This window comes from Cupressus sempervirens, chromosome 1 (genome assembly GCF_028749045.1).
Source record: "Cupressus sempervirens isolate cs-2001-9-10 chromosome 1, ASM2874904v1, whole genome shotgun sequence".
Lineage (NCBI taxonomy): Eukaryota > Viridiplantae > Streptophyta > Pinopsida > Cupressales > Cupressaceae > Cupressus > Cupressus sempervirens.
This window is the reverse complement of record NC_143118.1, coordinates 835,066,400-835,080,486: the sequence shown is the minus strand read 5'-3', so window position 1 is coordinate 835,080,486 and position 14,087 is coordinate 835,066,400. Positions and strand designations below refer to the sequence as shown.

General features: G+C 34.3%; 1 protein-coding gene across 1 annotated transcript; it reads left to right on the top strand.

The window, feature by feature from the left end:
• The first annotated feature begins 660 nt into the window (after positions 1-660).
• LOC149580445 (small ribosomal subunit protein eS4z) lies at positions 661-9,571 on the top strand. The gene is made up of 5 exons (XM_089790985.1): positions 661-802; positions 7,911-7,988; positions 8,127-8,307; positions 8,451-8,548; positions 8,773-9,571. The coding sequence occupies exons 1-5, from the start codon at positions 800-802 to the stop codon at positions 9,202-9,204; spliced, it is 792 nt and encodes a 263-aa protein (XP_089647111.1). The 5' UTR covers positions 661-799; the 3' UTR covers positions 9,205-9,571.
• Positions 9,572-14,087: the final 4,516 nt, after the last annotated feature.

The window sequence follows — 14,087 nt, the reverse complement described above, 5'->3', positions numbered from 1 at the left end:
ATAGGGTTTAGAGTTTGGGTTATGATCTTGTTTGGAATTTGGGTTTAATGTTTCAATTGGAATTATGCTTCTAATTACGATTGCATTAGCTTTGTCCATAGAATTTAATGTAAGAATTATGGTTAAGGTAAGAGATTACATCATGATTACTATTATTGATTAGGGTTAAGCTTACAATTGAAGTTAAATTTAGGAATAAACTACTTTATAGTTATAGCTTTTTATTTTTATTTTTAAAGATTGGTAAACGCTTTGACCTGGAGCTATGAACCAATGAAGCCGGGAGACCTCATCCCCATTAGATTAGAAACTTGATGACAAGGATAACAGCACAACAACTTAATCATCACAACATGCCACTATTGATAGTTTATAGTTATAGTTAGAGTCTTTATTATTCTTAAAATTAAAATAATTGTTTAGATTAATGTCATGATTATAATTATAACTGTATTTGAACTGGCCTAAAATTAAGATAATGTTATAATTATAATTTAATGTTATAATAAATTCTCAAATAAAAGATTGATCTATAATAGATTAAATAATCTAGTTTTTTAAAAAACAATATACCAATATTTTTCTCTCACTCACTTTAGATATCTCTTCTATACAATCGCACCCTAATATAAGATTGCTAATTTCTTTAGTTAGGTTTTTAGGTTTCCACGAATTTGGAACTCACAAACACTACGGTAAACCTGAATCTCACAAAATTTCTCACTAGGGCGGCGAGGGGTGCGTTTCGAGCTAGAGAATCGGAGCAGCGAGAGCAGTAGAGCGACTAGGAACAGCGTCAATGGTACGAGAAGCTAACAATTTTATATTTACGCGCGTTATTCGGTTCTTGAGTTACGAACTGATGAATTCATACCATAAATGCTGTCCCTAACGATTTACACTATTTGTGATTATACTGCCCTCGATCTCAAACACCTTGAAATCTTAATGCTGTGTTTTGATAAATAGTCATCAAATACTGTTAGGATCGGTTGGAGGCTTGCAATTTTTTTTCGCAGAAGTCTGCATTAATAGATGGTTTTTATTTAAAAGGTCTTTTAAATTCCGTTTTGGAGTTGAGTGGTGTTACGAGTTCAAATTGGATGAATTGAGTATACGGGCTAGGCTTTAAATGGCGACTTTATGGTTTAGGGTGTGAATGTTGGGCTAATCGGATGGGGTTTCAACTTGAAGCATATCATTTGAGGCGTGACTGCGGAGATATGGAGTGGTTTTTAGAATTTGGGCTTTGTAGGATACGTTTTATCGGGCTTTATGGTTCAGGGTGTACTGAAGTATGAGTTTTTAGCACTTTCGAGGGCTACCCCGTGAGGTGGGTTTTAAATTTCTGTTGCTTTTCTGGGTTTGAGACTCTTTTGTTTTTCAGAAACGAATGTGGCTCTCATCATTTGTTGTTTATAAATCCCAAAACTTTAGTTGTAAATTTCTTAATTGAATCATATGAGTTTTATGAAAATATTTGTTCATTACCTAGTTTTGAAGGTCAAACTGTGTTAGTCTGCTGCCTGGAAAGGTAATGTGCTTGGGGGTGCTAGAGTACGGATTTCCGACTGAGTACCCTAGATAGTCCATGATTATCAGCAATTGTCAGTGTATCTGTAATATTTAATTATTTAGTGATTTTTGCATTGATTAATAATGATATTTATTATTTAAATATCTCCTCCTATTTCACAGTTTCAACACCCCTTTTTGATTAGATAAATTTCCTTTTGATACACAACTCATTTAGTGTGACTGTGAACTAAGTCATCTAGATGCAATAACCATTGATACATTGCATCTTCTATAATGTTTAAAGCTACACCTGTAGATACCTGGTGCATGATGTGTGATGTGTAATTGATCAATAGTATAACACACTTTATGTTCTATTACACTGATCTCGTTTTATGCATATTACTATTTTTTATTAGTCTGGCTCACAAGTATTATCATCCCGCATGATAAATAATATTCTCAAGTCAGCATGCTCTATGAATATCAGAGATCCCAGAATTGTCGTATTTCAGGCAATTTTGCGATTCGAAACACAATGGGTGATTTTTCCTGAGCCAGTGATTCGGATCACCTATTTTTGCACATGAATTGGTATGAAATGGCTCAAAAATTTGGGCAGCCCAATTAGGCAAACTTAAAAACATAAAAAAATACAATTTTTTAAAACATTTCTCTTTCTTATAGCCTTAAAAGGCCTTCTACTTGTTGAGTATGACAAAAAGAGAGGAAAAGTGAGAGATAGACTTTAGTTAGAGCTTAGAGCAGATAGACTTGTTTTTTCATTTTGCTTATAGATGGACATACGTTTCATGAATCTTCATCTTACATACATTTACTATTTGGTGTCATTGGTTTTATTGATTTTCGTCTTACATACATTTATGATTTGATGTCATTGGTTTTATTGATCTTCGTCTTACATACATTTATGATTTGGCAACATTTATAATTCTATATATCTATGTCATGTGATCCTATGTTTTCTATTAACTTCAGCTACAAATTACAATTTAAATTTTATGTATGTGATGGAATGCCATTTATGTTCTTTGTATATGTATGTTAAATTCTATTTGATGATGTTATAGTGTTTTAAAGTTATATTCTATAAAGGGTGCATGGGATAAGTTTTAAATTGTTAAAATCTCTAAATTTCAAGGGTTTTTTCACTTTGCCAATTAATAGCCAATTTGTAACTGATTCCGATTCGACTCACGAGTCGAGTTGACCTTGCCGATTCCAAGTTTTGGCTCTTTGATGCATATATATGGTTACCATAAGTTTAACAAGATCAAATGCAACTCTTTACTCATTTGAGGCAAAATATCATTATAACTCTGTCTTAGACCAAGCATGCCCGACTATATTAGATATTCGTGGGAAAATAAGCTTTTGGTAGAATGGGTCTTTCAGTTTAGGTTAATGGTTTATGATAGTGAATCTTTGATTGTTTTCTATAGTTACTACTAAATACCATTGATGGGTCAAAAATAGCCAAACAAAATTCCAAGGTAAACAATTTGTGCATTGGGGAAAGTGCTATTGTTTTCCGTTTGGTGGAAGGTGATATTGTTTTGGGGCCTTTGATTTGCATGGGTTTTGTCTGTTTTTTCATATTTTCTTTATGTGTGTCTGAAAGCGATGTTTCTTTATGGTATTATAGGACTCTCTTGAAGTTATAATTGTTTATGTTGACAGATCTATATTGTGCAAAGTTGATTCTGATGGTCATTTTCCTGATAGATGTGCATGGTCTGATTTGGTAAAATATATTTGAGTGGGAAGAATGAGTAGTAACAATATTTGCTTTAGGGGAGCAACTTAGGTGCAAAGGGGAGTGTTTTTCTTGCAAAACGAGGATACCTTTATCAACTATAATTCCTTCCACGAATGCATGTTACCCATTATTCTGATGAAGCATAGGGTGCTAAACGACAAAACAATTTATAGCCCAGCTGGGAAATTAGGGGAATGTAATTGGTTGCGGATTCATTTGCAGGCGCAGATTCAGTCCCTATTGAATAAACAAATGCAATCTATAATTCCCCATGTACCATAGGAGGTGGTTGATTAAGAATACCCCTAGTAGCCAAATTTGTCCCAGACAGGCCGGATCTCAATTCAGATTCGTGCTTGGATCCTTGAGGATCCGGGCAGGATCCTTGATTCTGCCTGTGGATCCTTGAGGATCCACGGCCCTCCAAGCATGAATCTGGAGGATCCAACACGAATCCGTGGCAATTCAAGGCACCAAAACATAAAATCATGAATGTGCTGATTTTCTTTATAATAGTGAAAATAGATCAATTAAGTATAGCAGATTCATAGATGCATACTAGAATCATAGATTCATACTACAAAATTATTTAGTTCTAGAATTATGTATATTTCTCTTATTTTTTAGTATATATAAATTTATAATGCATATATATACAGGAATCCTCCACGGATCATTATTGGGAAAATAAAAATCCCGAATCCACGGATCCGATTCATGTACCCGAATCAGATTCGTTTCACGAATTGGCAACTAAGAAAATTCCCAGTGGTAGATCCTTAAATTGCATTTTCTGATTGAGAGCCTACGGTGAAAGAAAGTGCAACAAAGTCAATGGCTGGTAGTAGGGAACAAATGCATACTACCCTTGTGCCTCATTGGGATTACCAATACCTGATGAGCTATGATCACTAGAGCTTATGTGGCATAGCTCCTTATTGTTCCCACCTAACCCTTTGGATCCATTGTCTTCTTGTAATTTTCCACTTAAGTAGTTCTAAGGTTGGAGGGCCTACCTCTCCATATTAGCATTGGAAAGGCTGAGTGATGTAAAGGGTTCCCAAAGGAGTACCAACATAATTCAATCTCATCCCTTAAAAGAATTTTAGCATCATTGGTTGTGTCTTCTTGTCTAGGTACACAATGTTAACGCTTCTGGTTAATTGATCATTTTTCTCATTCACACAACTTTGTAAAGGCATGCATTAATTTAATTAAGTTTTCTTTTGAGTTGGAAGAATTGGCATTTTGATTGTATTTGATTGGATTCAGATGTTAATGGGAGTGCTTTGTTGTCAATATGGGTCCGGTAATGTCACTAAGCAGTTACTAACTATGGGTTTTATATGTAGTATTCGCTTGACCTGTCTAAAATGAATAAATTAGTTATATCATTGTACAACCTTAACTATTCAAAGTTTATCTTCATTTTGGCTGGTCTTGTGATCCATCCAATCATACATTTGAATCTTTGCTTCACATGAAGATGACACTCCAATACTACATTTGTTCTTATTTTGGAATATGCTACCAATTATTTCAAGAACTGATTCAAAAACATCACAGTTCTTTCCTTTTTTGTGGAGGTAGAGGGTGCAGGGTGAATGAGTCATAGAATATATCGAAAAAAAGTTTCCACTGGGACTTCTTGTCAAGTTCTTACTCTTAAAGTTTTTTAATTCTACAATGATTAGAATTTAAGGAATAGTAATTTAGGGCTTTTCAATGTGGTAAGTTTTTACAATCTTTCTAAGACCTCTAATTCTCCCCTTTCTATCTGTTCTATCAGGTTTAAGTTTTCAATACAAATTTAATAAAACTCCAAGCACATCCCCATTCTAGTAATGAAACATATTGGCTCTTGGTCACAATTATGAGGGATTTCATTTCCAAGACCAACCTTGTGTGTTGGATTTCTAGATTGATCTATAACCCTTACAAAAATATATTAACGAGATTGCCTATACATGCCTAAACTAACCCACTCTTATGATATCCTTGTAAGTTGTCAGAATAATAGGAGAAACAATAAGGTTTCTTGTCAAGTAGCAGATATTTTCCACATCAAGTCAAATTGCGGTATTGCACTAGTATTCAACTGTGTAGTTTTGGAGTCAATCTCATTGACCATGTTTCTTGACGAGTGTTTCACAAGAACTTGTCTCTCATGAGAATCAATGGAATACTTAACACTCATTATATGTATGTGATACTCATAGGAGTGAAGCACCAGGCCTTCCTTAGAGGTTACCCATTCTAGTAGGACTTCAACTCAAGTGCACTTAAGCATGGAGTTACCTCCAGGGTTAAGCTCGCTTAGTTTGCTACACCATTTACTAATGGTGAAAGAAGCTACAGGGCGAGAAGCCCAAAGTGTTGGTCAATATAACATATTTACCATTTTCCTTACTGGTAAATACCTTAGGGTGTTTATATTTACATACTAGGTGGGCCCTTTTGCCTTGTAATATTTTTTGATTGACTAACAAGGGAGTCAATTGGGGCCCTTACCAAGATACCAAAAAAGATCAACAAGAGGCTAGAAAAGCTCATTGGTGTATACAAATATTACTGAAGCTTGGCCAATATGAGTTTGTGTTGGCATTTAGTCTTGTAACATTTGGCTATGGAGGTACCACCCAAAATCTAGTGGCATAATAGAAAGCACAATAACAACATATGACTAAATAAACCATATTCTCATCAAGAATGGAGTAATTATATTGAATTAATTGAATTGAATAGTACTGGAAAGGAAACATCTGAGAAAGAAGTGGGTATTGATCCTGGCAAGAGGAGATGCCCCTGCGTGCAAAGGGGATTGAGTCATTGTATTATAGATATAACATGGAAGGGTTTGGTTGAGTCCCTCAAAATTGGAGTAACTGATGTCAGATCAGAAGAGCAAAATGAGTTAGCAAGCAATCATCCATCAAAACCCAATTCCACACCTGCCATAAAATTGATAGGGTCCCTTAAAATAGTAGGGCAAAAACTCCCTAAACACCCCTTGGGTTGACACCTCCCACCTTTCCTTAAACAAGAAGACCAGTTATATTTGGAGATCCCTTGGTTAAATAGACCAAGGTCTATAATACAATGACTCAATCCCCTTTGCACGCAGGGGCATCTCCTCTCACCAGGATCAATACCCACTTCTTTCTCAGATGTTTCCTTTCCAGTACTATTCAATTCAATTAATTCAATATAATTACTCCATTCTTGATGAGAATATGGTTTATTTAGTCATATGTTGTTATTGTGCTTTCTATTATGCCACTAGATTTTGGGTGGTACCTCCATAGCCAAATGTTACAAGACTAAATGTCCCAACACAAACTCATATTGGCCAAGCTTCAGTAATATTTGTATACACCAATGAGCTTTTCTAGCCTCTTGTTGATCTTTTTTGGTATCTTGGTAAGGGCCCCAATTGACTCCCTTGTTAGTCAATCAAAAAATATTACAAGGCAAAAGGGCACACCTAGTATGTAAATATAAACACCCTAAGGTATTTACCAGTAAGGAAAATGGTAAATATGTTATATTGAATTGAATAGTACTGGAAAGGAAACATCTGAGAAAGAAGTGGGTATTGATCCTGGCGAGAGGAGATGCCCCTGCGTGCAAAGGGGATTGAGTCATTGTATCATAGATATAACATGGAAGGGTTTGGTTGAGTCCCTCAAAATTGGAGTAACTGATATCAGATCAGAAGAGCAAAACGAGTTAGTAAGCAATCATCCATCAAAACCCAATTCCACACCTGCCATAAAATTGATAGGGTCCCTTAAAATAGTAGGGCAAAAACTCCCTAAACACCACTTGGGTTGACACCTCCCACCTTTCCTTAAACAAGAAGACCAGTTATATTTGGAGATCCCTTGGTTAAATAGACCAAGGTGAGACATGAGATCATGACAAGTGCCTTAATCTTTTAACATGATACATAAAGTGATAATTTTTTAGTATTTTACCCACCTGATGTCAAAGTGATATAGTATGAGAGGTCCACTAAAGCTAGATCACCCTCCAAAGGTGGAAAGTGAAAGTGAAAATGTCACCTGTCCATTAAAGGGGCGAGCCACCTTCAAGATGGAAAGGCGATTGTGCAACATGTCCACGAAAGGTGGAAAATTGATAAAGTGATAAGTCCACCAAAGGTAGAAGTCCCACTTGAGGTGGAAAAGTGATAATACGATAATACCAGCGAAAGTAGGAAGATTCTTATGTGGTCCCTAAGTAAAGTAACATGTGTTTAGAACCTCAGCGAAAGACATGTTAGGTACAACACTTAACAAACCAACAAATCTCTCAGCTGAAATTGCAACAAATGTGTTGTATGGTAGTATTAACTTTGAATTGCATTTTAATTGGTTAATAACTTAATATACATTATCTTAGGAATTCTTGGTTTGAGAGCACAGCCGAAATTTGTCAAACTATATTGAAAGGATACGAGTAGGTTGGTTTGGTTATATAAATGACATTAATTTGTGTATACAGGTCAGCCGTGATTATTATGTGTATAGGATGATTTATTAATATTAGATGAGATGTACTATTTCTGAAGGTTTCTAATGTTTGGTATGGTACACTGTTTTATATTCAGGCTCGTGGATTGAAGAAACATTTGAAGAGGCTCAATGCCCCCAAGCACTGGATGCTTGACAAACTTGGTGGCGCTTTTGTAAGTTGAAAAGTTTTAGTGAAGTTTGAGGCTGATTCAGGTGTTTGAATTGCTAGGAGTAAATGTAAAATTTCAGATAGATATATTTTTTCTTATTAACTGATGTGGTTCTTAGTGGCATTGTTTTTACTTTTGCAGGCACCTAAACCTTCAGCTGGTCCTCACAAGGGAAGAGAATGCCTTCCTCTTGTGGTCCTTCTGAGGAATAGGTTAAAATATGCCCTAACATACCGCGAAGTCATTGCTATTGTAATGCAACGACTAATTGCTGTTGATGGAAAAGTCAGAACTGATAAATGCTACCCTGCAGGATTCATGGGTGTGTACAGTGATCTGATTTTCAATATCCCTTTCTACATGTCTTAGACCATGATTACTATATTGAGGGTACCAACAACCTTGGCAATTTTTCCTATTGTAGAATGCAACTTTGTTTATCCAAACTTATCTTCTCTCTTGCAGATGTTGTGTCTATTGCAAAGACCAACGAGAACTTTAGGCTTCTTTACGATGCTAAAGGCCGTTTCCGACTGCATTCAATCAAGGATGAGGAAGCAAAGGTGATATAATTTATTTTTCTGACTCAATTTGTCAAGTTCAGAATTGCAAAAATTGTTATGATTCTTTAGCCAAGACTAGTTATGGAACATGAAACTTTGGTAAAGACCAGTGAGGTTTGAACTGACAGAAATCTTGATAAAATTTGGTCTTGTGCTTTCGTGCTTGCATTGTTTACACGTATGTAACAACTAATTTGTATTGAATTCATTTCTTCTCTTTGCAGTATAAACTTTGCAAAGTTCGTGGAGTTCAGTTTGGTGATAAGGGTATCCCTTATCTTAATACCTTTGATGGGCGTACCATTAGGTACCCAGACCCTTTGATCAAGGCCAATGATACCATCAAAATTGATCTGGAAACAGGCAAGATCAAAGAGTTTATCAAGTTTGACGTTGGTAATGTTGTAATGGTTACTGGAGGTCGTAATAGAGGCCGTGTTGGAGTAATTAAGAACAGGGAAAAGCATAAGGGTAGCTTTGAGATTATTCACATCCAGGATTCTGCTGGGCATGAATTTGCGACACGACAGGGTAACGTGTTCACCATTGGAAAGGGCACAAAGCCTTGGATATCTTTACCAAAGGGCAAAGGTGTCAAGCTGTCTATCATTGAAGAGGCCAAAAAACGGAATTCAGCTCAAACTGCTGCAGCTTAATTTTTGGGCCTGGAAAATATAATTTCCTAAATGGTCAAACTTTTCCCGACTTGGTACGAGATCTAGAATGTAGTGTAGTTCTGTGTTACAATTTTGAGGCCTTTACTGAAAGTCTGGCATTTTACTTTTTTCAATATTGCTTTATATTTTCTGTACACATGCCCCGTATGAACAGTTTTCCTGAAACATGTCATGAATTTTGCATAGAGGATGCAGGAAGAGTTTATAACAGTCTTGTTAGTTGCTGCCAGTAGGCAAGTTTACTATAACATCCATTTGTGCAATTAATTCTGATGAAGACCCAATCATAACATTTTTTGTTTTGCTTGCTAAGGTTTCAATAGATAACGAAAATTATTTTTATTAATAGTCATGCCTTTATGATGTAACGTCCCTTGTCCAGAGCTATAGGAGGCGAGACTGGTTTCTTCAGAAGTCAATGCACGAATTTTGGTATAGATGTTTTCACCATGTTCAACTTTTTTCTACTAATTTGCAGTTTGTTATTTAACAGGAAATGTCCTTGTTATCATCCTCTAGTATTGTGATTACTTTAGATTATTAGTAACTTCCTTATAATGATCTTAATCATAACATTTTGTATGAGGATAATATCCATGTATGTTAATATATTCAAACAACACCTCTTGCGATGAATATTTCTTAACCAAGATTGATACTAAATCATTATCATTGGTTCTTGGCGACTTGATTTCTGCTATCAATGTCACTATACTTATTTGTGATTACACTGAGACCATCTTCCTCTATTCATAAGATTTCCGACGAATTATTAAGATCAATGATAGTGTTTCTCTCGCCATACCAAGGATTCTTTGCCGGTACTATAATTCTTGTTAAATTATGATTAGATCTTTTGCCATGCCAATAGATATATGTTTAACCATCATGCGATTACAATTAACTTCTGATGGATCGTTTATATCTGAATCGATACAATAATTAGTGGATCTTTTTTATATCAAAACCTTATTATGATGTGTCGGAGGGATTTCAGATAATGATGTGTAGAATAATTCTGCATATTTTGTTTGTTCTACCTGTGGCGTGACTTCCTTCCAGTCAACCTCTTATTAATTTTCCCTATTATCTCATTTCCTTACGTCTGCAGCGCTATTCACCGATAGTCTCTTTTGGTGAATCTAATTTTTTGAATGTGAAGTAGCATTTAAACACAGCGGAATGCCTTCCCATTCGCCCATTGTGTATATGTATGTCAGTATGAATAACTCATTCTTAGCCTTACACCTCCAGATACCCAGTGCCTATGTTTTCTTCCATCCGGTTTTGATATGGTGACGATATCCATGTCTATAATTGGTATTTCCCTACTATCATCATCCATAGATCGTCCGGCTGAGTATATTCCTCTGTGAGCAAAACAATCATGATGAATTCACTCTTCCGTAGATGTTCTGGTTGTTAGTATCGTTGCTGTAATAGATAATACTCATAAAAATGATAATTCCCCCTATTTAAGATTCATATCCCTGTTATCATTAGGAAATTAGGAAAACTTATGGAACCGTTTAGTTCCATCTGAGTCGACCGACTTCCCCGCTTGCTTGCGTTGGGGCTGAAGAAGGAAATTAATAAAAAACTTTTGTTGACCAATAAAGTCAAATATTTTTTCAAGGCTTTAAATCTTTTTCTGAAATTGGAATTTTAGATTTATTTATTAAAATTAAAGAGACTTTATTTAAAACCTTGTTGGTCATAGTGGTGGAAAATAGCAGGGAGAAAAATAAATTTTGAAACAAAGATTTCAGTTAACTTTAAATTATTACCGTTGAAACAATTATTTCTGTGAAAACAAAATATTCTGATGAAAAGGAAGTTCCTACTATATTTACTGTTGAGCCCTATGGCTATGACTGTTTATTGGAAAATAGTAGGGAGGGAAATGAATTTTTAAAACGATAATTTCAGAAAATTAAAAATTATTACTGATGAAACAGAATTATTTCTTTGAAAACACAAGACTGATGAAAATGAATTAAAATCATATTTACTATTGGGAGTACTATGGCTATAATGATCCATTCTTCTGCCGCCACAGCCCTCAGATGAAAAACAAATGAAAAGAAAAGACCTTCACAAGGTTGTAAATAAGTGCAAACATAGCTGCCTCATTTGGATCGTATGCAGATTAAAAACAGGAGAAAGCAAAGACCCTTCACAAGGGTTTGAATAAATGCAAATATAGATGCCTCGTTTGGATCGTATGCAGATTAAAAAGAAGAGGATTTAAATTGAGAAGCATTTGCCATAATTTGTGAGTGATTTATTCGTAACTTTTAATTAAATTCACAGAAAGAGGAGTTTCCGTCTTTTATTCATATATGATTATAATTAAGGAAAGACATTGATGATGTCTTCTATATGTTCATGCTTTTGGATAAAGATTTTGTGCGCATTTTTTAGCATCAATGTTTCGGATCATATACAATGATCTATCATCAGGATGAGAGAGATGAGAATGTAAAGAGATGATGGGTCATTGTATATGATCCAAAATGTTGATGTTAAAAAAATGCACACACAATCTTATCCAGAAGCATGAACATATTATCATGGACTGTGGAAATCTGTTATAATAGATGTCTTTCATAATTTAGAAGTTTAAATTTCATTGAAGATAATATATAAATTTGTAATGGCATGAAGATATTAGATGGTATACTGTTTAGGCCTGCAACTTTAATTTAGGTGTTAAAATTTCATTGAGGCTCATATATTAATTTGTAATACAATGGAGATATTAGTGCTTGCACTGTTCAGTCCTATTAATTTACCCAATAATATTATAAATTAATAATTTTATGATACTACGATTTTATAAAATTAAAGAATAACTAAAATTAACAATTATGTTTTGAGAAAGAAGAGCCATAAATACCTATGTTCCCTTAAAAAGGAATGAGATGCATATTAGACATGTACACAAGGTTAAAATACTAAATTCTTTTGCCTTTCCAAAACTCCATTTCTATTTATTGAAGCAATTTCTCTCTTCCCTTAAAATTAAATATATCTATCAATTCGAGACAAAAATAAGGAGAAGAAAGTTAGTACCTTCTGAATAAAGACACTTGAGTATATAAATCTAAAAACTTGGAAACTTTAATAATTAGTCCAATTTAAAACTATTGTATCTATCAATTCGAGGTGAAAATGTGGAGAAGAAAGTTAGTACCTTCTGAATAATCTGCTATCAATTGTTGTTTTTCAAGTTTTGAGATTAGAAATTTGAGACTTTTTGTTCTGATCATTGTAACAGTTATATTTATCTTCTCAATCACTTGTTCATATTTTTGAAAAAAACAGGTTTGGAATAACAAATTTTGAATATCAAATATTTTTGGGTTTGAACCAAATGGTCCTAATATAAATTCTGGCAATCGTAATTTGGACTTCAAATTTTAGAATCTCAAATCCAAGATTTTGAATGCCAATTCTCAAATCATATTCCACCAACCAAATGGGCCATACTTGAGTATATAAATCCAAAATCCGGGAAACCTTAATAATCAATCCAATCTAAAACCACAATAGTGAGAAGTTTTTTACTTGAAGCTTAGGTCTCGTCAAAGGGGATATATGGTCACTAACAAGGCATCTCATAGACTTAAAAAGGCTATACAATTTGCAATGCCACACCAATTATTTATCTACAAGGTGATGTGAAAGCATAATTGAAGATTTGCATAATAGAAGGAAATATATTCAAATACCATTGTAGAAACATGTTTCATTGTAGCACAAAATATTGTACAAAGCATCATAACATTGGGATGATTTAAAAATTTAGTATTATTTGATTATAATTCTTTACAAGATTTACCATACAACTATACCAATGAAATTAATTGGAAAACAAAAATAAATGCATTTGTACACACACACACACACACACACACACACACACACACACATGTATGTATGTATATGTATACGTATATGTATATGTATACATACATACATACATACATACATACATACATACATACATACATACATACATACATACATACATACATACATACAAATATATATATATATATATATATATATATATATATATATATATATATATATATAGAGTTTCTGCTTGTTTATCAGGGGGCTAAACATGTAGAAGGTGAAAAATTAGAACTGGTCAACAATTGAAATATGGTTGAAATGAAAGAAGGGAAAAACTTGAAATATAGAAAGACAAAAGTGTATGCAAGTAACTTAGCAAACCATGTGAGATTAAGGGTAGGTGAGCCTCTTCTTTCGTTCTAATAATGTTGTATGGATTCTTTTTCATTTTGCAATATCATTCGTAAGAAAAGGAAGGTTCAATATGGAGGCCTTGTAGGGATTTTATTTGGGAGATCCTTGTTAAGGTGAGGTCTTGTTCTTTTAGTTTTACCTATATCAACAGTGACTATCTAGGCTAAGATTGTGATTTGTGTTTAGTGATAACGCATGCGGTAGCTAACAACACTTGTGTGTACATACCTCAAGTTATAGGTTGTAACAAAGCAATGATTTGATGGCGTTCATCTAGAGTTGGGGGGGGGGGGGAGGATTACAGTTAGCAAATTCAAGTGTAACACATGGTTGCAATTGTGGGGGCCTTGAGCTAGTGAGCTATACAATATATTTGACCTTTCCAAGAGATCCATTGACAAGGCCAACTTCTATCCATTTGTGGTAAGCATGACACATTGAAATCTAGATAATAAGACTTCTCGTAAAAGTTGGTCATTGTTATCAACTTTTGTAGATTGACGTTGTGTATTGAGTGCAACACAGAGTGTAATAGGTACATGTAGTTGATTCATCATTTTCTTATTAAAGTTAATTTGCATTGG

Coding starts and splice junctions, on each gene's coding strand:
- LOC149580445 (XM_089790985.1), top strand. Junction 7,989..8,126: donor ACAAACTTGGTGGCGCTTTT/GTAAGTTGAAAA, acceptor TTACTTTTGCAG/GCACCTAAACCTTCAGCTGG. Junction 8,308..8,450: donor CTACCCTGCAGGATTCATGG/GTGTGTACAGTG, acceptor TCTCTCTTGCAG/ATGTTGTGTCTATTGCAAAG.